The following is a 25,617-nucleotide window of genomic DNA, read 5'->3' on the forward strand; positions in this document are numbered from 1 at the left end:
GTTCTTGACATTTGTGAGTTTGAGCCTAATTTGCTCAAAATGTTACATTGGTATTTGTTTACAAATATTTTTTATACGTTGAACTTCCCCTATTAATGTCCTATGGTGTGAAGGGCAGAGTCCACAAACTGGAGCTGGTGCGCTAGGAGCAGTAGGGCCATGGTGATCTCTTGCCCCATATCTTCCTCTTTGCCATGAGATGTCTTCTACCTTCTAAATCCTTCTGTCTGGACCTCTTCCAGTGGGTTGTCGGGGCTCACCAAAATCCCCCCTTCAATAAATGGTGGTTATTTTTCTTCCACCAAAAATCTGTTCCTTGCCCCCCTCCCCCACCTATTGAGCTTCTTGTAGGAAATTTCAAGGTTTCCCAGACAGATGTGTACCAGGACTGATGTCTTGGCTCTGTAGAGGTGCAGCAACACATTGTCCGCAATGGGAGATCTTATACTCCTCATCAGAAGCAAAACTGTCTGGGCACACTGTAGTGTTCCAGGCATTCCACCACCCATGCAAACAGCTATGGGGAGGGGAGCACCTCTTGTTGCCGCTCCATAACCAGAATGGGACTGTAGTTACCCATTACCCAAATGCTAGTTGAAAGTGCAGTGACAAATCGGGGTAATTCGTCCCTTCTCCCCAAGAGGCCGCCTCCCTTGTGATTTTAAGGTGAGCCAGCTCTGCAATACCCTCCCTAGGGGTTATGGGCAAGTGAGACCTACCCATGAGAACCCCCCCCCCATTCCCAGGACGAACTCCTGCTAGCTAGACCGGACGTGGCCTACATGGGGGGTCGGTGTTTAAAACACCAGCAAATAAGAACTCTGACTGGGATGAAGAAACTCCTACGGGGTATAGTTCTCTTGTAAGAAAAGTTAGTTTCTCTTTAAAGCCAGACGTCCGCCTTACTGGGACAAGTATGTTCAAAAGCGTGCCTCTAAACAGGGAGGAGAGAAGCTGGGGGAAGAGGATCATAGGCTGAGGCTGTGGGAGGTCCCAAGCTCCAACACTGGATGAGAACATTTGGAAACCGGCAGGTTTCAAACTTAACTGCTACATGGGAAGCCAAAGCTACGAAAGTCCAGAGACTTGGTAAAATGACAGGGCAGTGACCCAAGCAGAGGTGGTGGTGGCGAGACAATAGATGCATCTATGGTCGACCGATGGTCTGAAGAATGTCGGCGGACTGCCTGGACCAGAGGATTGCATGAGTGCAGGAGAGCACAGGGACTCCAGAGAAGGAAGAAGTAAGCAGACGTGAAACTCAGGGTATAGACTTAATCTGTGGGACGAGACCCGAGACTGAAAGCTCTGACAACGTTCCCCCCTTAAAGAAAGAAGTGGTACAGGGAGATTCAAGGGTTTTAGTATATTGCACAACTAAAACTGGGTGAACTGGGAAAACAAATGGAAAGTAAGGTTGCGAATCAAGACAAACTGTTGCTAAGCTGGAAAATGGAACCAATGCCACAAAATACCATGAGAAGGGGGAGCTAAGCATCCCGCACAAGAGCCATACAATACTTGGACAGAACAGGCTACGAGCCGACAGACCTAAATCGAAATAGCACTGGTTATTCAATAAGAGTGGAATTCTTAAAGTATAAGCCCAGGAAAAATGTGCCCCGAGGAATTACAAGCCGGTTTATGACCAAAAATTAAACTGGCCAAAAGATTCAAAGTGAAGAAAAACTTGAGCATCCCTCTTGGGAAGTTAAAGAAATTGATGCATGAAGTCACAAGACTATTTTCAGATTGAATATTAAAGACTGGTACTAGCAGAAGCCTCAGGAGAAGTCTGACCTAAGCACATTTTTCTTGGTGGTATGGTCAGACAGTTTTTAACAGCAGACTTGTTTCTTTGGGCATTCACGGCTGACAAACAAGCACCTTCGTTATCTAGACAGGGACCACCCATATAGGGCAAATTAGACCTACCTTTACTAATAAAGGGTGTCATCTGCAAGTGTGTCCTCCTGATTCTCCGCAGTGGTGTAGATGGCCATTGTTGCATTTTTAAAATCAGGGTCCACCACGTCCAGGGCATTCACCCTCCCCAATCGCATTACACCCAGGCAGGGGCTTTTTCAGCATCTCGAGACCAGAATGGATGTGAACTTGTGGACTTATGGTCTGCTTGGCATCCAGTGTCAAAGCAACATTGGTTCTGCCAGTCTTAATTGGAAGGATTTGTTCCACACGCTGTGCCAGTATTGTATCCCTTTGCAGCCACATTTACAAGGTGCATATCTCTGGATCTTTCCCTTGCTGTTGTAGGACTGAAGTTGTAACCTTTTTTTATTGTGATGGGTCGTTGCTGCAAAATTTCTTTAAATGTGGTTAATTGCTGCATTGAGACACTGTTTGTAAAAGAGTGGAATGGCAGTCGGGGCCTAGGAATTCCCTAATATTGGCTTTTTGTGTTCATGATATCATCCTCAGTTATGGGCAATTACATTTCTTTCTCAATTCTTTAGGGGAGAAGGTGGGTGGCATCTTTCCAAAAAGGGTGAATTCCTGTCCATGCTACCTTTTACCTTTATTTTAGTACTGCCCCCCCTAACTGATAAGCCAGAAGTTTGGATGGGTTGTTCTTCTGTGGATCCAAAATTCAGCTTGGTACGTTAATGCTGTTCATTTCTCTATAGCCCCCACCGCCTAGTTGGCTTAATAGTGTTTTCTTTAGTTTGTGTTCTGAGTGCCTTAATTTCCTGTTTGTTTTTGTCTGGCTTCTTTCTCGAAGTGCTCATCTCATTGCTGTAGATCTATCGCAGGTCGGTGTTGTCAAATGCATGTTCTTTCAAATATAATCTTGTGGGTAAGGTTTTGACAACCTTCGGTCTTGTGCACAAAGCATTGGGATGTGCTCAGAATGCCATGAATCCCATTTCTGAGATCCCTCCAGACCGTTAACCAACCATTTGGGCATGTCCACATCTATCCAACCTTGACTTGACTGAGCTGTAGAATGTATGTCACATTAATATTGTATGGCCCTCTGCTGCAGCTTGAAGGTTAGGAAGACATCACCTCTGGTATCTCCTTTGGCATTCATTGGAGCAGTATTCTGTTGCTATTGTGAGTTATTTGTTTGCCTGCATCTCCCCTCCTTGTCAACTATCTTAAAAGTGAAGGAAATCCGTACTCTGCATTTACTGGGTGGGTTTTTAATTGGACGGAGAACTATTGAGTGTATCATATTGGTGTATGTAAAGTGACGATGGCAAATCTAGAGGTGATGGCTGGAAGTGTTCTAATAAATCCTATCCTGTGGGCAACCCTTAACACCATAGTTCTTCGCCTGCCAAGCCATTACAAAAGGGTAAAACAAATCGGGCTCTGTCATAACCCCATGCAAAATCCTCTTGTTGGCCAGCGTTAGCAGTCGGCCAAGAAAGAACTGGAGTATGAAGTTGTCTGTGCCTTAAACAATCTCTATCTCCCCGACAGCTGAACTAGTTGGTACGACCAAATAACAGTAAGACAATTTCTGGCAGCAAAAAAATGGATGAGTCTTCAAGCAACCTGGTTGGTCCTGTCCCGTGTGTTGGTTAAATCTCAGCTGGTCATTAAATCTCAGCTGGTCATTAGTTTCCAGAGTAAGAGTTAAATCTTATCCCTTACTGGTGTCCCTGACATTTTTGCTTTAGATCTGCCCAGAACTGTAATCCATCTGGGAATGTAAGCATGGGGTATACCTAGTGTGTTCTGATCTAGCTTCCATGGTGGTTCTTGGCTCACCAAGCTTTTTCTTGTGACTTTGTTGTGGTTGTCTCCCTCCACAGGGTGGTCTTGGTGCATCAGGCTTTCCTTTCTCGCTTCTATGCCACTGGCTATGGTCTCCTGCTGCTATCACCTGTAGTTTATGCCAAGTGGAAGGGTCCAGCTGTGTCTTTCACCGGCCTCTGCTTTCTTGAATACAATATCCTTTTGTAGCTTCTAGAGGTACCTAGTTATTTCATTGCTGGAAATAAACCTAGTCATGGAAACAATTCTTATGCCTCTATCCAACACTATTCTAGGACTGAAGTTTGTTTATATAATTGCACCAGTCCTAAAATAAGTTGGGAAGGGTGTTTAGTGGGTTAACATATTTTTACCTATGGATGTTTACTACAAACTATGAAATCACATAATATAACCTCTGGAGATTGAACTTGAAAGATGCAAATTCTGCCCTTGTAGGAGCGGACTTACTTTACCTTAAGTGTTTCCTTTCGGATGCAAATGTCATTTTACTACATCCCAGGGGGCCATGACGCCACCTGTTCTTGGTGGACCAAATTGTGTATCCTAGAACAGTTCCCTCAGCATGGGTCTCTGGGTCCATAAAATCGAAGTTGTTGGCTCCAGGTTCTGGCATTCAGTATCTCCCATGAGACCTTTCAGTTGCAGATTTCATTTGTCTGCGCCAGGATTCAGTGGATTTCTCATCCATTAAATTCTAGCTTTTACCGTTTGACCCTTTTATTTTTGTTATGGCGTTTTGATGTTTTCAGCATAGCCCGGAGCTCACTGTGAATTTTTGTCCAGTGTCGCGAGTTGCTGTATATTTTACAGGGTCAAAATTGGAATTAGAGCTGGAAGGATCTGAATATTCCTCGGACTAAGAGTTGCTTATGACCTAAAAGCTATATTGTAATGCGCCTATACACAAGTGTTTCAAGGTGCGGCGAGGCAAGGAAGGGTAACAGAGGGAGGACAGACGACGATCTTACTAGGCCAACTGACCTTGAGATTGCGCAAGTGCGGCCATTGCTGTACATGGGATCGAAACGACCAGTGCAGGCAGCAGTTGGCAGGGTTAAGGGCAGACAGCAGGTGTCCAAAAGGGCAGATAGGGGAACTGTAGAATTACAGATGACAGATCTGCCTCCTGGCAACCCGTGCACTTAGTTCAGGTATGCAACTGGGCGTGCAGGGACCTGGGCCCGAATTGGCGGGTAGCCAGAGGACCAGTGCAGTATCAGACTGGAAATCAGCAGGTGAGAGGAAGAGCGGGCAGTAGCAGTGGAAGGTCTTGAGGTGCTTCCGGAACTGGAGATGGTACTCCTTGTTTCAGAGAGGCAGCGAGGCTGTTCCAGAGAGGCCCCAGCCGAAGAAAGATCTACCACTGTGTTAATTGGAGAAGCGACAGACCCTGGGGGAGTTGGAGGATTGAAGCGCTTGAGTCGGAAGGTATTTACGAAGAGAGTTGGAGGTAAGCAAAGAGGAAGCTCTTGGGGTGCTTCCGGAACTGGAGAGAAGTCGGTCTCATGAATGGAGCACCTAAAAGATTGCAGTCCTTGAATTATTTATATGTATATCAATTGAACTCTCCTATTCCTTTGTTTCTATGTCTTGTACTCTATTCTGTTGACGCCTCTCTTCCAAATCTGTTTTACGTGGCTTCATTTTCAAGATTCCCTTGAAATTGCTTCCCATTTCTTTATTTTAGTTTGTTTGGTTCATCTTGCTGCTTTCCCTCATTTATTAAACCATATTTGCTGTTAACTCTGCCCCTACATCTGTTAATCATTAGTTACAATCTCTGTGGCAGCCTTTTTCTGTGATGCAAGTCTGCTTGCTTTCTCTGCATAAACAGGCGCTGATGTATAGTATGCAACATATCTAACTTCCAAATGAGATGCAACTACAACTTTGTGTACAGTAGATGACCATGTTACATTTCTTATAAAGGTATATTAATGCACCTTTTTATACAAATGCCAAAACATAGTAAATTTGTAGTGATATACTTGTGGCAATCTAGCCATGTTCTCTAGGACTGTGGTAAATCCAGTCATAATGCCGGTTTGTGGGACACACTGAGAATGAGATACCAGCACAGTGCTGTCTGGCAGTCAAGTTTATTCATTCACAATGTGTTAAAACTGTGCAAAACGACAGCAAACCTTTGTCCGTAAGTGAGGTTATTCTGGAAAGCAATAACTTTAATACACTTGGCGCTGCTTTTCTTCATGGCAGGTCGTTAAATCATGAGCTAAATACTAACACTGAGTGAGGGTCTCAAGCTACTATTAGTGCAGCTGCTACCTGGGTTATTTTCACTCGTGGTCTGTTCCAATATTAAATGTTTGTGTGAAGCAAGGGGTGTTTTTACTGCAAGGCAAGCATACTCCTCCTGCAATGCCGACCTCGTTCGCGAGCATCCGTCCGATTAAACTAGTGTCATTTGCTGCCTTTGCATCTACCTTCATTTCCCGCCCCCCTGCTCCCTACTAAAGATGATGCCTCCATCTTGCCATTCCCACTACCCTAAACATTCTTGCCCCAGTTATTAGGATCCGCCTGAAACATGCCTCCAAGTGTAGCACTTGGAATGACTGAACTTGCAGAACTGCAACGGAAGTGGCAGACCTCAGTCTCGCCCTCTGACAAACTGGCTTGTTGCCTACTCCTAAGGCAATCCAGACTCTCCAGTTCCATCCAGGCCCACGTCTCTAGTGCATTCAACACAGCTGAACTCTTTAAAATCTGCAGGGAACTAGCCAACCCCTCCACAATCTCCTCCTCACTTCTCCCAGGCACTCTATACGCGCAACGCAAGGATCGCCGACTTGAGCACATTTATTACACAAGTGCTTAAGTAATTAAAGAATGCACTTTGCTTCCAGTTGCTGCTGTCAGAAATCTCTCTGCACTTGCTCTGATCTGCTTTACCTTGTCTTGGGTTATCTTTTTCTCAGTAAATGTTTTATTTGAATTTTTAGCTGGCGTCTTAAACAGGGGCTTTGTGCCAAGTGTCTGAATGAAAGGCAGTTAAAATTGCGCACAAGATTCCAAACTACCTCAAGCCAAGGGGCCAATCGGCACTAAGCACTATTCCCTCATCTTGAAATGGGACACTCCTGTGCCTCCTACAATGTTTGGGTTAAGGAAACTAGTTTTAGCTTTAATAGTAAATGAACAAGTAAAAATCAGTTACTCACGTGCACCTAACCCCTGCTCTGGACTTCCCCTGTATTGCAAGCTGAAGGGGAACCTGACGCCACCTCTCCTACTACACCTGATGAGGTTACCAGGGTTGTCCACTCCATGAAGGTCCCCTCCAAATGGGTTCCCCCCTGCTCCTCTAGAACCATTAAGGACAATATTGGCTCCCTTGCCCCCACACTCAGTGCCCCTCCTGAGAAATACCTTCTGCAAACCTGTCTTGTCTATTAAACTACTGCCCAATATCTATCACCTCCGTCCTTGGGGAAAACTCCTGGAGAGGCTGGTCCCTCCCCCCACCCCCCAACTGACCCGGCATAATGAACATGTTGGCTGTATCCACCATCTGGATTCAGAGCATCCAGAAGCACTGAAACTGCCCTTCTGAAGAGGAACTGCTAGCATCGCTTGATTCCAAATGTTCTTGCTACTTGATCTCTCCTCTGCATTTGATACGTCAGCCAATCCATCTTCATAAAACGGCTCCACAACACCCTAGGTTTCTCGGAACAGGCACTGGACTAGCTGACCTTTCCTCAGTGACAGTCTATCCCAGGTTATTCTGGGCTCCTTCTCTCCCCCCCCCCCCCCCCCTCCATTGCCACCTGTGGCGTCCCCCGGGCCTCCAACCTTTCTCCCTGGCTCCAACGACCTTGCTCTGCTTGCACACCTAATTTCTACCTTATCCAGTGTTATGCAGATGACGCACCACTCCTCTTCAAACTTCCCTCTCATCCTTTTCTTAGATCCTCCATTCCTGACTGCCTATCTGCCATTCAGCCCTGGTGTACTTTCAATGATCGCTGCTTCAATGCCAGCAAGACCAAGATCCTTCCCATTGGGACTCCTGCTCCCTCTTTGTCCCTCACTCTGGCCATCTTCTATGGGCTCTTATCTTCTCCCTCAACTGAAGCCAGAAACCTTCCTCTTTGAATTTCTTTCCATCACGTTCAGTACCCTGCCAAGAAGTCCCACTTTCATCTCAACCGCCTCAAAGGAATTCTCCCTTTTCCCCCTGAAGCTCAATGTCTCTAGAGCTCTGGTTCTCTCAACTTTACTGCATAGCCTTTTTCTGAATCTACCCTCTTCTGACTCTTCCAGCTAATCCACAATATGGCTGCAAGATGTGGCCTCAAGCCCGTGGACGGCATCTCTTTCGGCCTAAACTATCCACTGGCTCCTGGTTGTTGCAAGGATCACATTCAAATCCCTCTGCATCATCCACAAGACTGTCTGGGGCTGGGCGCCCAGGGGCCAAATGATCTACAACTTGCTCTCACTAAATACCCCCCTCTAGATCTTTACACTCCCCGCGCACCAACTGTTTGTTAAGCGCTTCGCTAAACAGTGAGCTGGATCTCTCCTCAGCAAGCTCTCCTTTGGAATGATCTAAAATTCCAGAAACTCCTTTAAGACTTTCCTTTTCACCTCCTTCTCTTCCTCCCTCCACTGTTAAGTCCCACAGTTGCTAAGATTTGTGACCAGGGTCCATGTGTCATCACAAATCATGGCCTCCCACACGCCCGATCGCCTACAGCCTCCACTCCACCACACACTTTACCTTGGCACCCACTGACCTATGGTCACTAGAGGCCTTGCACTTCTTTATTGGCGGTTGACCACTCTGCCTAGGCACTTACAGCTGCTCACGCCCTAGCTCTTGACACACCTAGCATTTATGCCTTTCCCCCTTCCTCTGCTCTGTACTTACACGTTATAAGGTCTGCCCCTCTCATTGTGTTCATCATTCCCATGTCCCCACCCTGTTGCCCTGTGGGCGATTTGAACAAAATGTACTTGATATATAAGCGCCTTACAAATGCATAATAAATACATTAGAGATGGCTATAACCTTGCCCCTTAAAACCACCCATCCAGGGCCAGTTCCCCTTTGGCCAGTCCTCTAGCTTCAATAATTGAAGCATACGAGTCATACTTTTGGTTAGTCTTGCATTTATTTTGGTCTGTGGCAACTTTCTGTGGTACTTTTTAATGGGTGTCATTTAGGCATACTTTATGGGGCTGAAGCTATTTTGGGTCCCTGAAAGTATATTTTTCAGACCTATATCTGATTCTAGTAATTGAAGTGCAGGTTGTAGCTCATTATCTGGAGCTTCTCGCCCTGTGGCTACTTTGCACGCATTTGAACTTTTCAGTATTCTTAAAGAATTTTTTTTTGTTGCAGTATTAAGCAGTTACTGCCCCTGTTAGCAGACATCTTTTTGCTTTCCCTTTCTCTCTTTTTGGCTTATGATCGTTGCAGTCGGAGGAACCTCTGAGGTTGTGCTGGCATGTAATGTAATTCTACTGGGCACCCTACAATAGCAAGAAATGGGTGAGTGTATGTGCAGAATTGAGGGGCGAGCAGCATTTTATGTATGCTTGCAAATTAAAATGGACATTTTGATGGTAGCTCATGTCTCATTGCACAGGGGTTCTTAACGCCCTCCCATTTTGACTTAGTTTATGGCAGTTGTAACGTGGATTTTTGTTATGTTTTTGGTGCTGCCCCTTGGCTTGAGAAGCAAATTGGCTCTTTAAAGGTATATAATATAGATGCATAATGGAGCACTTTTCTAACCGATCTACAGTGGGTGGGGGAGGATACAGAGGGGTACATCAGTAGAGGGTGAAAGTAGAGGGGCGGGTGGTGGCTAGCAAGTGGCGCGGCGGGCCGATGTGATGGCCTAGGTGTTGAGCGGAGACTCCTTGAAGAGGTGGCTCTTGAGGTCTTTTTTGAATTGTAGGACCTAGTCTGATTGTGGGGAGGAGGTTCCATAGTCTTGGGCGTAGGCAGAGAAGGTTGGTCTTCCGGTCCTTTCCATTTTGCAGCAGTGGCTTTCAAGTCTGCAGGTTTCCTGGCTTCTGGTGGTGCACTGTCCACCGGAGATGCAGAGCTTTTCTGCGGTTGCTGGTTGACTTGAGGGCAACTGCCTTATAGATGATGCAGCAAGACTTTAAGGTTATTTGTACGTTTAGTGGGAGCCAGTGAAGGTCTGTGTGCTGGGGTGATGTGATCGAATCTGCATAGACCCCCTGATGAGTGTGGGCGCACGTAGGACATTTCTCAGGGGCACAATGGAGGATGGGAGGCCTTCAAGGAGGGCATTGCTCCCATCCAGGTGGGATTGGATCTTTGCTTGCATGGTGGATCTAAAGCTGTCCGTACGGAAGGGTTTTGCCTTTCTATAGGAGGGAGAACTGATACCAAGCAGTCTTGACTTTCTTAGCTATATCTGTTTTGAAGGAGAGGTGTTTGTCCATGTGTAAGCTGAAGGACTTGGTGTAGGTGAGCTTGGGGGGTGAGGCCCTCGGGGTTCATGGTGATTAGCCAGATCTGGGTGTTAGGTGTTGGTGAGTAGGATTTCGGTCTTTGATGGGTTGAGCTTTAAGTATAAACTAGACGCCCAAGACCATCAATTAGAGGCATGTTTTGAGCATGTGGATGACAATCTTCAGGTATAGCTGGGTCATCTGAGTATTGGTGAATGTGGATGGTGTTGGTGACTGGGAGGGCTCCCAGCGGCTCAGATTCTGGGCAAAGGTTTGGAACCACGCAGGATTCCACAGGTGGGTTCCATGTCTTTTCATCAGATGTTTTTTCGTGGGGTTTTTACTGCAATTATTTTTTCATGAAAAACAATCGAATCTTTAAATTATTTTTGGTGTTTCCGCCCCAACCCATAGGTGACATGTAGCATTGGTGATGTAGGTGTCTATTTGAACAAACATCTGGTGGTTCAAGAGGTAGTACTTGAATGAGCTTCAGACAAGGTTTTTTATCAACATAGGGTGTTGGTGAGTGCCTGGTGGCCTACTGTATTGAAAGTGGCCAAGATGTCCAGTAGAACCAGGAGGCAGGAGTGGCTGTTGAGGGCAGCGTCCACCTGTATGGTTGCTGTCTGTGCTGCATCTGGGTCTGAACTTAGATTGGTAGGTGGTGTTGGTGTCTGTTGCTGCAGTTTTGCGGCTTCTCATTCTTACCTAGGAAGGGAAGTTGGTGATGGGTGATTTACCTAGGTTGTCGAGATCCATATTGGGTTTCTTTAGAGGAGGATCTGCCATGTCTTTAGGGTCGATTAGCTTCCGGGAGGATCTTAAGTGTTCTGTGAGATGGCTTTGAGGGCAGCTAGGGTTGCTACCAGGTCATCTGTAGTGTCTTAAATGTTGTCCAGGGTATGGAGATTTTACAATGGGACATGAGGTGGGTCTGTGGATGCAGAGTTGGTGTTTATGGCAAGATTGTCAATGATTTTGATGATGGTGGATATTTTGATGGTGTGGTATGGCAGAGTATTGTAGCGGGTTGGCGCAGTGCTTAACCGCTTTGAGGGGTGGGGGGCTCTTTTGTCTGCTTCTGCTATGGTGTTTAGAGGCCTTGGCTGTGTTGATTAGTCAGTGGGTTGCAGAGTTCTTTGAGTGCCATGTCTGATGCAGTCTTGGAGCAGTGCCAGGTTTTCTCTTGTTTCTTGATTACTGAGTTCTGTGTACCAGGGTGCTTTCGGTTTTCAGGTGTTTCAGAAGCACGTGTCAGTCTGAGAGGGTGGTGTTGAGCATGGTGCTTCCAGTAGTCCGTTCAGTTGGGGGCTCATATGAGGTGAAGGTTGGCAAGGTCTTCTGTGAAGTCTCACCAACAGCTTTGAGTATCTGTTGCATCAGACAAAGTACTTTTATGTTAGCCATTAAGCTAGTCTCAATCTGAGTCCTGTTAGTGCCTTTTTTTATGCTTTTAATTTATTTTGTTGAGGGGGAATCCAAGGCCTAAAATGGCTGTTCAAGTATGTGCTGAGCTCAGCACTGCACCCACCTTTGTGGTTTTGTCTGGTGTATACTTCTGGCCCTAGACCCATTATACATTCCTTCTGGGTGTACCTGAATACTGACTGGCACTTTTTGTTTAGATGACCTTGGATTTGAGATCCAACCCATGAGTAGAACTGGGAAAACCATAAGCTCGCTTTAGTGCTGCTGGATATTTCCTAGATTTGTTAAATCCCCCCCCCCCTAACCAGCAGTAAGTCATTTTGTGCTTCATCCCCTCTCCTAGTGAGGCCCCCAGCACTTATGACTTCTGGACCTTTTTCTTTCTAGCCTGAATGGAGCATTTGACCTCTTCATTCATTTGCTGTTTTAGGTTTACTATGGAATCTGCTTTCCTTATCTCTCTGAAGGCATCTGTTAACCTTTTGCAGCACACATCACCTTATGTTCAGTGTTGGTGGGAACCCTTGGGGTTCTCCTTTGAGATTCTTTCACTATTCCTAACTACTGTTAATGATAGCGGGATACTTTGACAGATTAGCACAGGGAGTACCTAGTATCTCCCTTATGTATTCTCCTGTGACTTTAGTCACATAGACAACCCTATAGTTATGGCTGTTGGAAGTGGGTGCCTTAACTGTTCTATTTTCTACTGTATTCAGCCTTGGTTATGTACAATAGGGTCACCTATGTTCCCATGGTGGCTCCTTTCTTTTCACCATTTCTATCGTGGTTCTTTGTTAGCCCTTCTACCATTGTGGGAGGGGGAGGTCTTTGTTTTTTGCCATTGGTGGGAACCCTTGGCTGTCCCCACCTAGGCTTCATTGTGTCTGGGCAGGTAGGAAGTAGGGGGAGGAGTTATTCACTCCTTGTCTGCCGAGTGCCTGAATAGAACCAGTCGCCAATTTCTGGCTGTCCTGATTGGACAATTGGATAGCCACCCGCCTCTATCTGAACAATACTGTTTGCAGAGGAGTGGGGGAAAACAGACTAAAAGGTGAGGTTCCTGAGGTGAAAGGCAAATTGATCACTGGAACAGAAGAACAGAAGATCCAGAAGACCAGAGACACCTGCTGACCCTTACAGTGATAGAAGCGGCCGCTGCTGTCCTGACCCGGTTTTCTTATAGACGGATCTGAAGAGGACCATTCCTTCCCTTTGGTTGATGGGACCAACCAGCCTGAAATACAAATGGCACCATCTCCAGAGGTGCTGTGCCTCTCTTGGGCTGCAGATTGCGACTAAGACTTCTGACCCATTTTCAGTGCAATGTCTTGGCAAGGTCGAATCCAACCGACTATTAGCCCTATTCTCAAAAACCTTCTGCTAATCCCCACCTTGCATCCAATTATCGCCCCATCTCTCTCCTACCCTTCCTCTCAACTTCTGAAACGTATTGTCTGTTCTTAACGCTCTTCCTTCATCTTTAACCACTCCCTCTACCCAATCCGACTTCCGCCCTCTACACTCCACTGAAACCACCCTCATCTGTTAACTCTTTCTGCACGCTACTCTAAGCACTCCTCCATTCTTATTCTCCTTGACCTCTCCGCTGCTTTTGATACTGTTGACCATCCTCTTAACTCCCTCTCCTCATTTGGCCTCAAAGACTGTCCTTAACTGGCTCTCCTCTTAGCTTTCTAATGGCACCTTTTTGTCTCCTGGGGTGGCTCCACCTCTCGCACATATCCTCTCAACCATGGGGTCCCCAAGGTTCTGTCCTTGGCCCCCTTTCTTTTCTAACTATATACTTCCTTCTTAGCTCCTATCTCCTCACTTGGTATCTCTCACCATTTCTACGCCCATGATACCCAGCTTTTCCTCTCCTTCTCCTCTCCCGACATTCAAGATAAGCTCTCTTCTTGCCTTTCTGCTATTAAATCCTGGATGTCCTCACTTCCTTGCTCTTAATGCTGAAAAAACTGAACTCCTTTTCTTCCCTGCCAACACTCTTCTTCCTCACCCCTTTCGTTCTTCCCCCTCCCAACTCTCCTTCTTTCCCCATGCCCGTAACCTTGGTCTTCATATTGACCCTCACCTCTCCCTATCTCGCCACATTTCTCACTGCCAAGTCTTGTTCGTAAAATTCGACCCCCCCCTCCCCCCTAACCTTATTCTGTTCCTCCCTCTTCTTTGGACTCCCCTCCCAACTCAAATCGGTTTACCACTCCGCCATCCGCTCCCTCTGCCTTCTCTCACCTCTTGACTCAATCTCCTCTTCTCACCTATCTAGGCTGGCTCTCATTTCACTCCCAGCTCAAATTCAAATTTCTCTGTCTTGCCTTCAAACCCCTCTATGGTCTTGCCCCGCCTACCTTTCCTCCCTTACTTCTATACCCCTTCTCGTCCCCGCTATGCTGATCTTTATCTACTCTCTCCTCCTCCACCACCTTGTGCACTTCTCGCTCTTTCCTACTCGCTCCGTTCTACTGGAACCGCCTCCCCATCCGCTCTTCTCCCTCCTACCCTTCCTTCCGCTCTTCTCTAAAATCTTCTTTTCCATTTCCCTCCCTAACACCTTTCGCTTCCTCATCCCTCACCTCTACTCCCTCTACCATACCTCCTGCTCTTATCTAGTCTTATTCTTTCCACTCTTCTCCCTCACACCTTCTCGCCTCCCCTTCTGCATCCACTCATATCGCCCATTCCCTCACACCTGTCCCTCTCCACTCTCGCATTACCTCAGCAATGTAAATTGTTCATTGTGCTGTTTTCGAGCTGGCATTCAATTGCCATTTTATGCTTGTATGTTCCTCATGTAAAGCGCTTTGGATTAAAGTGCTATATAAATTCAATAAATTACAAATACCATGAGCTCCAGTTTCACTCCATAGGAGTGACTTCACTCATCCAAGTCCTCTCAAATCAAAGATCGAGCGGGCGAATACTGTCCTTTCTTGGAGCTGATAAAAAGGCACCAAAACCGCAGGACCAAGGAGACTGAAGGCCTTGCCAAGTGTCAATCAATCGAACCTGCTGCTGAGACATCCCATTCAGTCCTTCCTTTCCTCACCAGATGGTAGGGGGAGAGGGTTGTTGGGGGGGGGGGGGGGGGGGGGGCGGTGGTTTGTGGCCATGGATAAGGCCCTCTGCAGTTGTCCACTTAACAGATTGGTCAGAATGCTTCCAGAGGAAACTAAGCGCTTGTGCAAAAGGGTTGCAGTAAGTTTTGGTAGTGTGGCATGCCTGTAATCCAAGGCAAAAAGTGCATGTTTGCTGCGCTGAGTGATGGAGCGGGGGGGGGGCCTAAAAGGCAGTACAGCAGTATAGCATAATGTTACAGGGTGTAAAATGTGCAGTCTTCTAGCCGTCGGCTAGTGGCGATTTACCCTTGGCAAGTAAGAGGTAGAGAGTGACTTATCTTAGCTAGTAGCTTTGAAACTGAACCTAGCTATATCAGGCAGGTCTGATGCCCCAGCCCCATTGAGTGGGTGAGTACTTTATCGCATGTGGTGTATTCTGTTCTTGGTGCCTAATAACTGACATTGTCATATGCATATCGCTGGGGTTCTAGTTTATCTCCATAACCTTTTCTTGTGGTGCTTTATAATTTAAGGCTTTTTTCTGCCATTGCCACATGTATTTATCCACATTTATTTTTTTGTCATCTAAAATGATAATTGACAACCAGTATTGTTTCTGCATTCTAATATGTATTTATTGAAGCACACATGCAGCCATTTAGGAAAGAAATGCTTGCTCCCTTTTCTCCATAACACACTATTGCTGTGACTGCTGCTCCCTGAAGATATATGCTGTCAGCCACTTATTTTTATGCAACCTTTACATTCCTATCTGCAATGTGATTGGCTTGCGATGTATGAGTGACATCGCAGAGAATCGGACCCGTTTTCTGTTTTTTCCCTATTTGTGTAAAAAAAATCAGTAAAAACTGAAAACTGGTAGCCTCATTAACTACCCATGCCCACCGCAAGGAGTGAGATATCAAGCAGCCCGCTCACCTAGTTTCCACTGCTTCACTAATTCTGTGGGCAGCCCTTCGCTAGCCATGTCCCATCAGCATCCACACGCATATATACAGTTGCTGGTGTCCCACCACAGCCCTTAAGTAGCTCTTCTGTGGGAGAAAACCACGTCCCAGTAGGAAGATTCTCTGGCCAAGCGGCCCTGGAAATAGTTTTCAAAGTGGCCCCATATACGCATTTTCACAAAGCCTGACCCTTTTCCTATGGGAAAACTTGGAAATGCATCACAAGTGCTGATGCCCACCATGAAAATCTAGTCAGTCCGCCCCTGGGTCTTGCACATTGTGGATGAATTTGGCAACCTCTGTTGAGTGATATATGAACGACCATGAACACAGCATAATGTAGCACAGCATTTTTGGTGAGAAATTCAGTTTAGGTTCTCGCTTGTATTGCTCTAGTTTTTCACAAAACCCCTTTGCACTAAAAGGACTGTCACTGCTAAGTTCTCTTTAGAGCAGAGACATTCAGCCAGCCCATTGAGCTTCATTCAGACCGTTTGCCTTTTGGGCCCACCGATTACCACTGATCAGCCAGATCAGCCAGTCATGGTTTGCCTTGTCTGTCTTACCTGTGGAAAGGGAAGCGGTTGCTGCCAGTCACCACTTGTTCTAGGAAGGGAAACTCCATTATTCTCTGCAGTAAGTTAATGCGCTGCAAAGTGATAGGAAATGCTGCCCACATAAAGCCAGGTTGGTTTCTGAAGGGTGTTCTTGATGCAGTTTAAAGACCTGTTTTTCCTTTTTTTTTAAATGAATACAGCAGATTGATTTCTGTCTGTGAACTCGAAGCTTTATAATCTGCAGTAGTAGGATAGCCCCTATTTAGAGCAGTGAGATTAGCCAGTGATCTGTATAGTTAACCCTATTGGTGCAGGGCCATTGCACATTGATTTGTTGGGTGTATTGAAGAATTTTCTTTGCAATGGCAATATCCTAACTGCTTTACCTTGTAATGGACCAGGTCAAGTCTATTTCTGGTATCTGCCTATGGCAGGTTTTGTGCTTGGTTGGTTTACTGTGCAAGTGAATACTTTTATGGATAATGTATTTGTTTTATTGAATATAGTTGAAATTACATCAACTTTTTCAATTTATACATTATTTCAGAAATCAACAATGCATTACAAAAAGGACATTCTGTTCGATTTACAAAATCAATATGTCATATCAAAAAAAGTGCGTTAAAAAGCAGAACAATTTCAAATGCAATTTAACTTAATAGAACTGGTGGAAAACAGTTTTTAAAGCCATTTAAAAGTCGTAATTTGCTAAACCCACTATTGGAGAATTCGAATTAAAATTATGCCTCCACGCGTTTTTACTCAATTCATTCGATCTTCAAAGCCTTTCAAAAATTAATGGTTGCTAGTCTGATGCTCATATGATGCGACCCATCTATTTCCAGGGTCAATTTGTGCAAAATACGCAAGATTTACAAAGTGAAATCTCCTCAAATTCGTAAGAGCTGGGCAGTCTATGACATGCTGCAAGGTTTCAACAATGGCCAGATTATTACAGAACCGGCACCAATTAAGGTCTGGAGCAATTTGTTTTCTTCTTGCTTTAACCTCTCGAGTGGGCCAAATATTGAATCTCGGGCGTAAAATTGCAGATCTAGTGGCGGCAGAAGGAGCCAAACATAAATAGGATGCAGTGTCTCTAGCGTTTGGGACCAAATACTGCACAGTCAAAATCTTTGTACAATAAACATCTAGCTCTAGTATCAACCTAGTCCATCATGTATAATTTTTTTTGCTCGTTCTGGGTTAGACACAAGGGTATCAAGTGATATATCGGCATTCACCATGATTGTCAGATTGTCAGGTTGTTTGTGGACCATTGTTTTGGAAATGCTTCAGTTGAATTAAGTAAATAATTGGAGATGGAGGCTAATGTAGAATTATCACATGAAGAGAGCAAGCATTTACGAAATAAGGCACATAAGCGCCAATTATGTAAAGCAGTTAATGAAATTAAGCCCAATTCATTACGAATCAGCACTCCAGGAGTACACTGAGGAAGGTGTAAAATGGCACTCCAGAATTTAGCTTCCAATGTGGTCAAAAATGCTGCTGGAATAATGAGTTTCTAACCCATAGAGAATAGTGGCTACTACATTCTGATTCCAATATGTAATGGCGGCTTTTATAGAGAATTTGCCATATTTGGAAATAATCAATCTAGTTTGACAGATTGCAGTAGTTGGCTTCTGTTCTTATTCAGTTGAGTGTAGTGATGGACAACCATCAAAAATAAGGCCCAAGTAAACATAATTTGGGACCACCTTTATAGGAATATTCTCAATTTGCCATTCCAGAGTGCTTTCGAAGACCTTTAGGGACATATGTGACAATCTGTGTTTTGTTGCTATTTTCTCTTTAAAATAGCAACACAGTGCCGACAGAAGATTACGCAAACCAGTTGGCGTTTTGATACTAGAACAAGATCTGCATACCACAATGCACTAATTTTCACAGCATATTTGGGAGCATCAGCCAGTATGTTAATAAAAATCCAATGTACGTCATTAATAAAAAAAAATTCAACCATGCTGAAGCTAAAATGCACCCCTTTTTTCAGCCCTCTATTCGTGGCAACTGGAATTGATAAGAGGCCCTCCGCATTCATTCTGACACAAACCTCCGCCTTCATTAACCTATCCATAAGTTTTGGTCTTGATACTGAATCAAAGGCGGAGTGAAGATCGATAAATGCAAAATATCTTGGTTGTCTTTTGGTCTGGGCTTGTAATCTTATAGCATTTAAAGTAATTGGATTCACAACAATTCCCAAACCAGCCACAAAACCAGTCTGAGCTGGATCACATTGTCTCGCTATTGCCGACCAGACATTAAAATCTCTTAACACCAGCCTAGAGAAGATTGTTCCTGGGGCATCCAGTAATGCAATTGGACGATAGCTTTTAGGATCCATACGGTCACCTTTTTTTTCTGAACAATCGCGGATGTGCGCCAAGAGTCTGGTATATTTTTAACACTTTGGACACAGATGGCCACATTCACCAACCGCTTTTTGCATTAATGCAAAAAGCTAGTAAAAAAGATCCTCTAGAGGTAAATGGTTGGGTCTGACTTGCATCACGTCCTTATTGCTGGTATATGGGACATTCCAGCAATATTTAGTACCTAGAGGTGACGTAAATTGAGGTATAGGAGAATCGGCTGTAACAGGGATCGCAATGTGCCAAACGGAATGGGACAGGAGCAACACACCTTTGCATTGCAAAATTGCACAAATCTTGGCGCTGCACTGTCCACACTGAAGCTATTGGACGATTCAATGGGATTGGAGGGGCAGGGAAAATGGCTTGACAAAGATCAGATTTCTCAGTGCACCCTTATTGTTGGCTCTAATCTAGCAAACAGCTGAATGGGATCTAGAAGTGATTGCAGATATGTTTGTAAAATGAGTAAGAGCTCAACGTGTACATGGTACTTGGTTTTTCTAAATAATGCTTATTTTATTCTTGTGTATTTTTATTGGTTTTGTGTGTGCTTTTATGGCCTATGTGCTGAAGTAGCATTCCAGTTTTTTTCAGTATTTATCTTTGGTAAAGGCTTGCAGGATTGCTTCTACTTCACATGCAGTGATCCGGTCCTAATGTGCTTCATTGGGGGTGGGGTGGGTCTGCCTAGTATTTGGATTCCAATGCCTTGTAAAACCTAGTGTTCCTTTTACAGCAACACCTTAGCAATTGCTTTGCGACTGCATTGTGTGCCTATTGTAACAAAGTATCTTGTTTGTTCAGAATGTGCTCCCAGCTGGAGATGCAAAACGTGTACCGGTGACTCAGAAGCCCGTAAGTAGTGGAGGACTTGCTGCACAGAGAATTTTATGTTCTTCAAATGCTTCTCAGCGTGTTCCATCACAGGGACAAAAGACTGTTTCCGGCAGCCAGAAGCCACCTGGTCCGCAGTCCAGACAGCCACAGAGCCAGCAGCAGCCTAAACCAGTGACTCAAGTGAGACCACTGCCATCGCAATCAGCAATTCCAAATCAACAAATTAGCAGACCACAGCCATCCAAAGGGGCTAACGAACGGGAACACCTACCTAGTAAGTGGACTTCGAGCTTGTGATTGCTGATCTCTTTCGAAGGGCATGCATGCTGGTGACAAATGTTAATCATAAAGTGGTTTATCTCTTGACTTGAGCAAGCAAAGCATTGGCTCCCTGATTCAAAATCTGAATGCATTGTTGTCCATTCATGTTAAAACATCAAGTTTCACTCTTGTCACTTGACCTGTTTGAGGGACTTGCCCCTTCAAATGAGTTTTGTCCTCAATTTAGGTTTTTTTTGGGTGTGAAACTTTCACTGATGTGCTATAGGCAACGTCCACCCTTCCACAAAGCCCACCCAAAAAAGGCTAAGATGGTGTGAACCAAGAATTATATTTGGAATAGGGTGAATTGCGCTGAGTCTTCACCTTAATTTTACAACAGTTCTATATAATTGAGCATTCAATTAGACTTGTAATTGGATCTTTCACAGGTGATTTATTCTTGTGGAAATCATCGGACGCGTGTTTCGACCCATGGTCGTGCTCCAGGCTGACAAGAGTTGCAATAACATTAGTGCAATGTAATTGTCCAGATTGTATGTTTGTAGTTTAGAACAATCCATATAGATCGGTAACGCAATGCATATTTGTATATTTTGGACAGTAACAGAATGCAATTATGATAAAGGCTTGAGTTTATTACATGTTAATGTTAAAGGACATTTGTACCGCGCACTATCGCCACCGGAGTGGTCCCCTGGCGGCTCTGACAGAGGAGGGTAGGTTGAGTTAGTGGGAGGAAGCAGGCAAAGTGCAAGGGAGCAGTGATGTGCTGTTGGCGGCCTCAGCCCGGTGGGTCCATTGGCTGGGCCTGGGGTGTTTGCGGCCGGTAGTCGCTGTGTACTGTTGTGCAAGACTGTTTTTGTTTTGTTTGCGATGTAGTGGAGTTTGTGCAGTAGGTTTTGGTTGGGTTGGGTTTGGAGTTTGAGAGGTGTATGCAGAAAGGGAAGTTGTTAGCAGGGTTGGTTAGTTTGCGTCTCTATCCTGAATTGAGGCGCTCGGCTTGCGTAGTCTCCCCTGATGCGGCTCTGTCCTGATCTGGGTCCGACTGGCATATAAGGTTCCTTACTCCTCTGGCCCAACCTCTAACATGCTCTCTCATAGCTCCCCTTATCCTCATTCATGCTCCTGTCAACCTCTCAGGTCATGTGGTGATTGCCAATATATCGACAATTCATCATCACTGTGGTGCCTGGCGGTAACTAAGGGGCCGGCGAAAGTGATGGTGGGATTGTCTGGGGTAGTTGACTCAGGTTCCGTGCGTGCCGCCTGTGTTCCAGTCTATCCGGTGTCACCCGTCCAGGTGCCGTGGGAGTTACCCTCTCGGCTCAGGGATGTCCGTGTCCTTTCCGGTTTAGTCCTCCTTTTTCCGGTTTTGGTTTCCAGATTTAGTCTGGTGTTGAAGAGCCAGGTTTTTAGTGATTTCCTGAATTTTGTGATCTTCAGTGGTGTTTCTTTTGGGCTGTTCCAGGTTTTTGCGGCTAAGTGGTAGGAGGTGCCTTCAAGTTTTTTCCTTAAGGTATGGTTTGAGTTCCAGGCGGATTTCGAGGATCGAAGGGGGACGTTGACATGGGTGTGCTTTTAACACTATCCACAATGTGTGTAGTGTACCCAAAAACCCTCACGCGTCGAGGTCCCTCAGATTTTTTTTTTCCCGTACAGCTAGTTGGTTGCTTTATGTGGAGCTCAAATTGCTAAGATTTTAAAGCGATTTGTATAGTGCACTGTCACCAACAGAGTTGATCCCCAGGCGCTCTGGTGGATCTGTAAACGAGGAGGGCGGGTAGGGTTAGTCAGATGGAGGGGGAGTAGGAGAGTGCGAGAAGTGGTGTGCTGTTGGCGGCTTCAGTTTGGTATACACTGTGTGCTGAGCTTTGGTGCGAGTATGGACCGTGCAAGACCTTTTGTGCTATTTGTTGATGCAGTGTGGTAAAGTGCACGCGGTTTGCTGGGCTAGAGATGGTTGTGTGAATTATGGGTGGGTTGGTAATGCAGAGATTTGAAAGTTGGGTTGTTGGTCTGTATCCTGGTTCTACAAAATCTTGTTCCATTTGAAGTTGTATTCTTGTGGGTGGGGTTGTTGCTGATTTCCTTTTTTTGACTGACTGTAGTGTGTGGTGGAGGCGCGCTCCCAGCTCTATCCTAATGAGCTTTTGTATGATGTGATTGGGTATGTCTCTTTCTCTCCCTCTGGTGTCGGAGCTGAGGTTGCATGCTCCCTATTCCCTTGCTATCTATCGTGACATGGGGCAAGATATTTTTGTCCATGACCTCCGATCGTTTAATATTTGTCAGTCCCTCACCGACTACTTCAGAACCAACGCCAAAGATCACTAGACTGCCGATTTCAGCAGCTGGTGTTCTGGTCGACCCGTGGCCTGGGCCCTCCGGCCAGGCCTTTTACAATAGGGACAGTGGGGCCTGGGATTCTGATTTCTTTTGTAGAATGCATTTCCTTCTCCCCTCTTTTCCCTGTTTGTTTTGCTGTCTATTTTAACCTGAGCCATGGACAGGATACATTTTGCCCTTGCCATGGCAAATATCCCTGGAAAGACCTACACTGGAGGTGTAATACGTGTCGCCCTTGATCATAACTAGCAGTCCTGCAAATCCTGTTTACTTTACGGCTGAAGACACTAAAAGATCAACGGGCGAAACGGAGAGTGGCCAACACGACGCAGCAGGCAAGAATATAGCTCCCCTATTGGCCCAAGAGCCTCGAGTGACAAGGAAGCAAGCGACGGCCATGGCTCGGATCAGGAGACCATTGACCGATCTACAGAACAGCCAAGTTCCAAGATGTCAGTCCCCGGCAGGCAGGCCACTGGTTCTGCTATGGAGAAGGTGAGCCCAGGTGACAAGGACACATCACAGAAAGGCAAACTGCAACCCCCTGAGCCTCCTCGTCGGGTAGGCCACAGACGCCAGCGGGTACGCTGAGAGCTGTCTGAACCCACAGCCCTCAGGATCGGCCACCCTTCCGCAACCGTTTAGGTGGTGTTGAGCAAGATTTGGAACAGTACCCTTTGAGTGCACTACAACAACCCTGGCCACCTGGCAATAGGAATCAAACGTTTTGTTTAAGTCTGTACTACACAGGTTGGTAGTGTGGCTGAGCAGCCAGGCTTATCTCAAGAGGGGTCAATGTGAGCAGTAGTGGAGTTAGCGATTCAGTGACAAGTTGTTAGGGAGAATTCTCAAATGTGCTAATTCCGTCCACTGACCCGTGCAACTGGATTTTGGGGATTTTTATTTATACCTGTAGAGTGAGACCCTTCTCCACTCTCGTATCTTAATGTGATGGAGTCTGACGAACTCCATAGGCATCTTTTACATTGTCACACTGCACCTCTTAGTGCAGTGACACAAGTCTTTCTGATTTCCCGAAGGTTTAAATACCTTCTCTGGGATAAACTGGTTTCCAAGAGCAGTAAAGTGAAATTGACTTTACTTACCGCACCCTCTTACAATAGGGTGCTGGAGGGGGTTAACTAGTATCCCCTTGTTGGCTTCTCATGTAACATTTTTGTTAGCCTTTTCTCACTGAATGGCTGGTGGTAGTGGTTTCGTTTTAACTACCATGGTGTGCATTTACAGCTGCAGCAAAGCACCCAAGGGTGCCATTTTTGTCAAAATGGCCCTGGTCGTCTTGTTTTGCCATTTCTTTGTGGAAAGGTCCTTGAGATTTACTCTGCACCCGAACCAGGTTTGGTCTTTATCTGGTCTCTGGCGGGTTTCATGAGTGAAGCCCACCTCTGGCTCCCGGGTGTCTGGAGTAGACGGGAAGTGAGGGAGGTGCCCAAACTACCTGTGCGTAGTCTCCTAGGAGACCCAAATGCACTCTGTAGTGATTGGCCAGCTGACTGTCCGGCAAGGGCAGCCACCCTGCTGGGTGACTGACAGCTGGGCTGGAATGAATGGGAGAGAACTGTATAAGAGTCTTTTGGCTTTGAAGGCAGATTCGACCACTGGATGAAGGAACCGAAGAACTACTTGAAGAGGACACCTGCTGCAACTCCTGGACCGTTGGCGTTTCAGCACTGCAGCAGGGCTTCACCGGGCAAACAAAGTTCCCATCGACTGAGAAGCCCCTGCAAGGACGACTTCTCCCCTTGAGTTGGTGGGACCAATTAACTCAAAAGCCAGCCACCTGGACATCCATCTCAGAAAACTGTATAGCCAGGGAGAGGAACAGATTGTGTGCGTTGCTTTTAAGCTGGCCTAGAGCTTCAGGGAGATCCCTGGGCTCACAGGAAGCCGGACTGACTGAGCCCCCACAACAGTGTGGGACCCCAGAAGCAAGGAAAGTCCATCTCGACAGCCAGGAACCGTGGTGTTGCTATTTGGGGTAGAAGCGAGGAGCTGAAACGCTGAGCAGCCACTGAAGTGAAGTTTGCCGGTTGCGAGTTTTGACTGTTGCAGTGTATTGCAGGAGTCCCTGACGTTCTCCCTCTTGCCCCCACGACTGTGCCCAGGAACAGTGACAGCTGCACAAGAACAGAAGTCATCTGCTACATCTTCTTCATTTCTAAGGTACTGTAAAAAGTCTGAACTTACCTCTTGCTGTAAATTTGCTTGCATCTTCTACTACTCACAAGTCTAATCAGCTTGTGGCCTTGCATTTGATTCGTCTTTTCATCAGACTCCTAACAACTTGTGCTAATACTTTTCCATTTACCTACCAGAAGTGCCTCATCCTATACAAGACTTTTTGCCTTTGGTTTAGCCTATTGAACTGAATGACTCTTCTAGGGGTATCCAAAAGTATTTGCCTGCTTAAGAATATTTGAAGTCTCTTGTTATAACCTTTTTGCCAATTCCTCAGAGTATTCTAAATGCCAACAGTAAGATATTAATGTCCCCAGCACTCTAGTTATTGAAGTCACCTGTGGGTGTAGGTTGTCTGTGGGCCATCCCAAAAGGGTCTTCACTGATTTAGAAACGAGTATACAGTAATGAAGTGTATCTGTTACTATTTCTCCCTTCTGAAGAAGGCTTAGTCTAACCGACAAACTAATTGTTTATGCAAGAAATAAGAGTTTATTTGAATACTTGTAATTGTCAATCTGTACAGCTTACAATGACCCCTCTTGAGATGAGCCTGGCTGCTCAACAACCTACCACTGTAGTACAAGCTTATACCAAAGCTTGGATTTCCTATACCTGTAGTCAGTTGTTTGTAGTGTTCCCAAACTTTGCCAACACAAGTATCCAAACAAACACTTGCACTGAAGGTTTCTTGATTAAACAAAGTCAGTTTCAATAAACCTTCTTCAGAAGAGCAATTTAATAGTAACACACAAATACACTTAGTTTCTGTAAATCAGCAAGTACCCATTTGGGATGGCACACGTAAGGGATCACACAAATATTCTGAAGCAGTTAAGTACTTTGGAACACCCCCGTGAATTAACCCTTTCCTGGAAGGAAGGTAAGGCACAATGAGAGAATCATTCAGGGAGCCAGGACAGCCAATGTCAATTGGGCAGAAGTGCAGGGAAGGAAGTCTTGCGCAATGTTTTAGAAGTCTTTGTTGAAAACGTGGAATCAAAGTAGGGCCACTAGATGGGAAGCTTATGAGGTGTGGAAGATGCAAGCACCTCTACAGAAGCAACCAAGACAGGTCTCAACTGAGAACAAGTAAGGCTACCCCAACAAGAGGCAAGTTCTTAGACTGTACTGTACCTTGGTTAGAAGAAATTATTCCAGCTGGCTTCTGTTCCTGTGTGGCTCGGCAGATCCTTTTGTTCCTGGGCCTCAGTCGTTGGGACAAAAGGTAGGACTTCTGGGGACACAAAGGGACGGTCGGCAACGGCAAACTTCAAGTCAGTGGATTTTCGGCATTTCAGCTCCT

At 45.6% G+C, this 25,617-nt stretch overlaps 1 protein-coding gene across 2 annotated transcripts in view; it reads left to right on the forward strand.

Annotated features, from left to right (window-relative positions):
• The window catches only part of AURKA (aurora kinase A), a 129,647-nt gene that overhangs the window by 11,648 nt on the left and 92,382 nt on the right, over positions 1-25,617 (forward strand). For both annotated transcript variants that reach the window (XM_069651120.1, XM_069651121.1), the window contains exon 3: positions 19,452-19,758. In XM_069651120.1, the coding sequence (XP_069507221.1) occupies positions 19,452-19,758 (307 nt within the window). The remainder of the gene's footprint in view (positions 1-19,451; positions 19,759-25,617) is intronic.

The sequence above is a fragment of the Ambystoma mexicanum genome, chromosome 3p (assembly GCF_040938575.1).
Source record: "Ambystoma mexicanum isolate Mex_15411 chromosome 3p, UKY_AmexF1_1, whole genome shotgun sequence".
NCBI lineage: Eukaryota > Metazoa > Chordata > Amphibia > Caudata > Ambystomatidae > Ambystoma > Ambystoma mexicanum.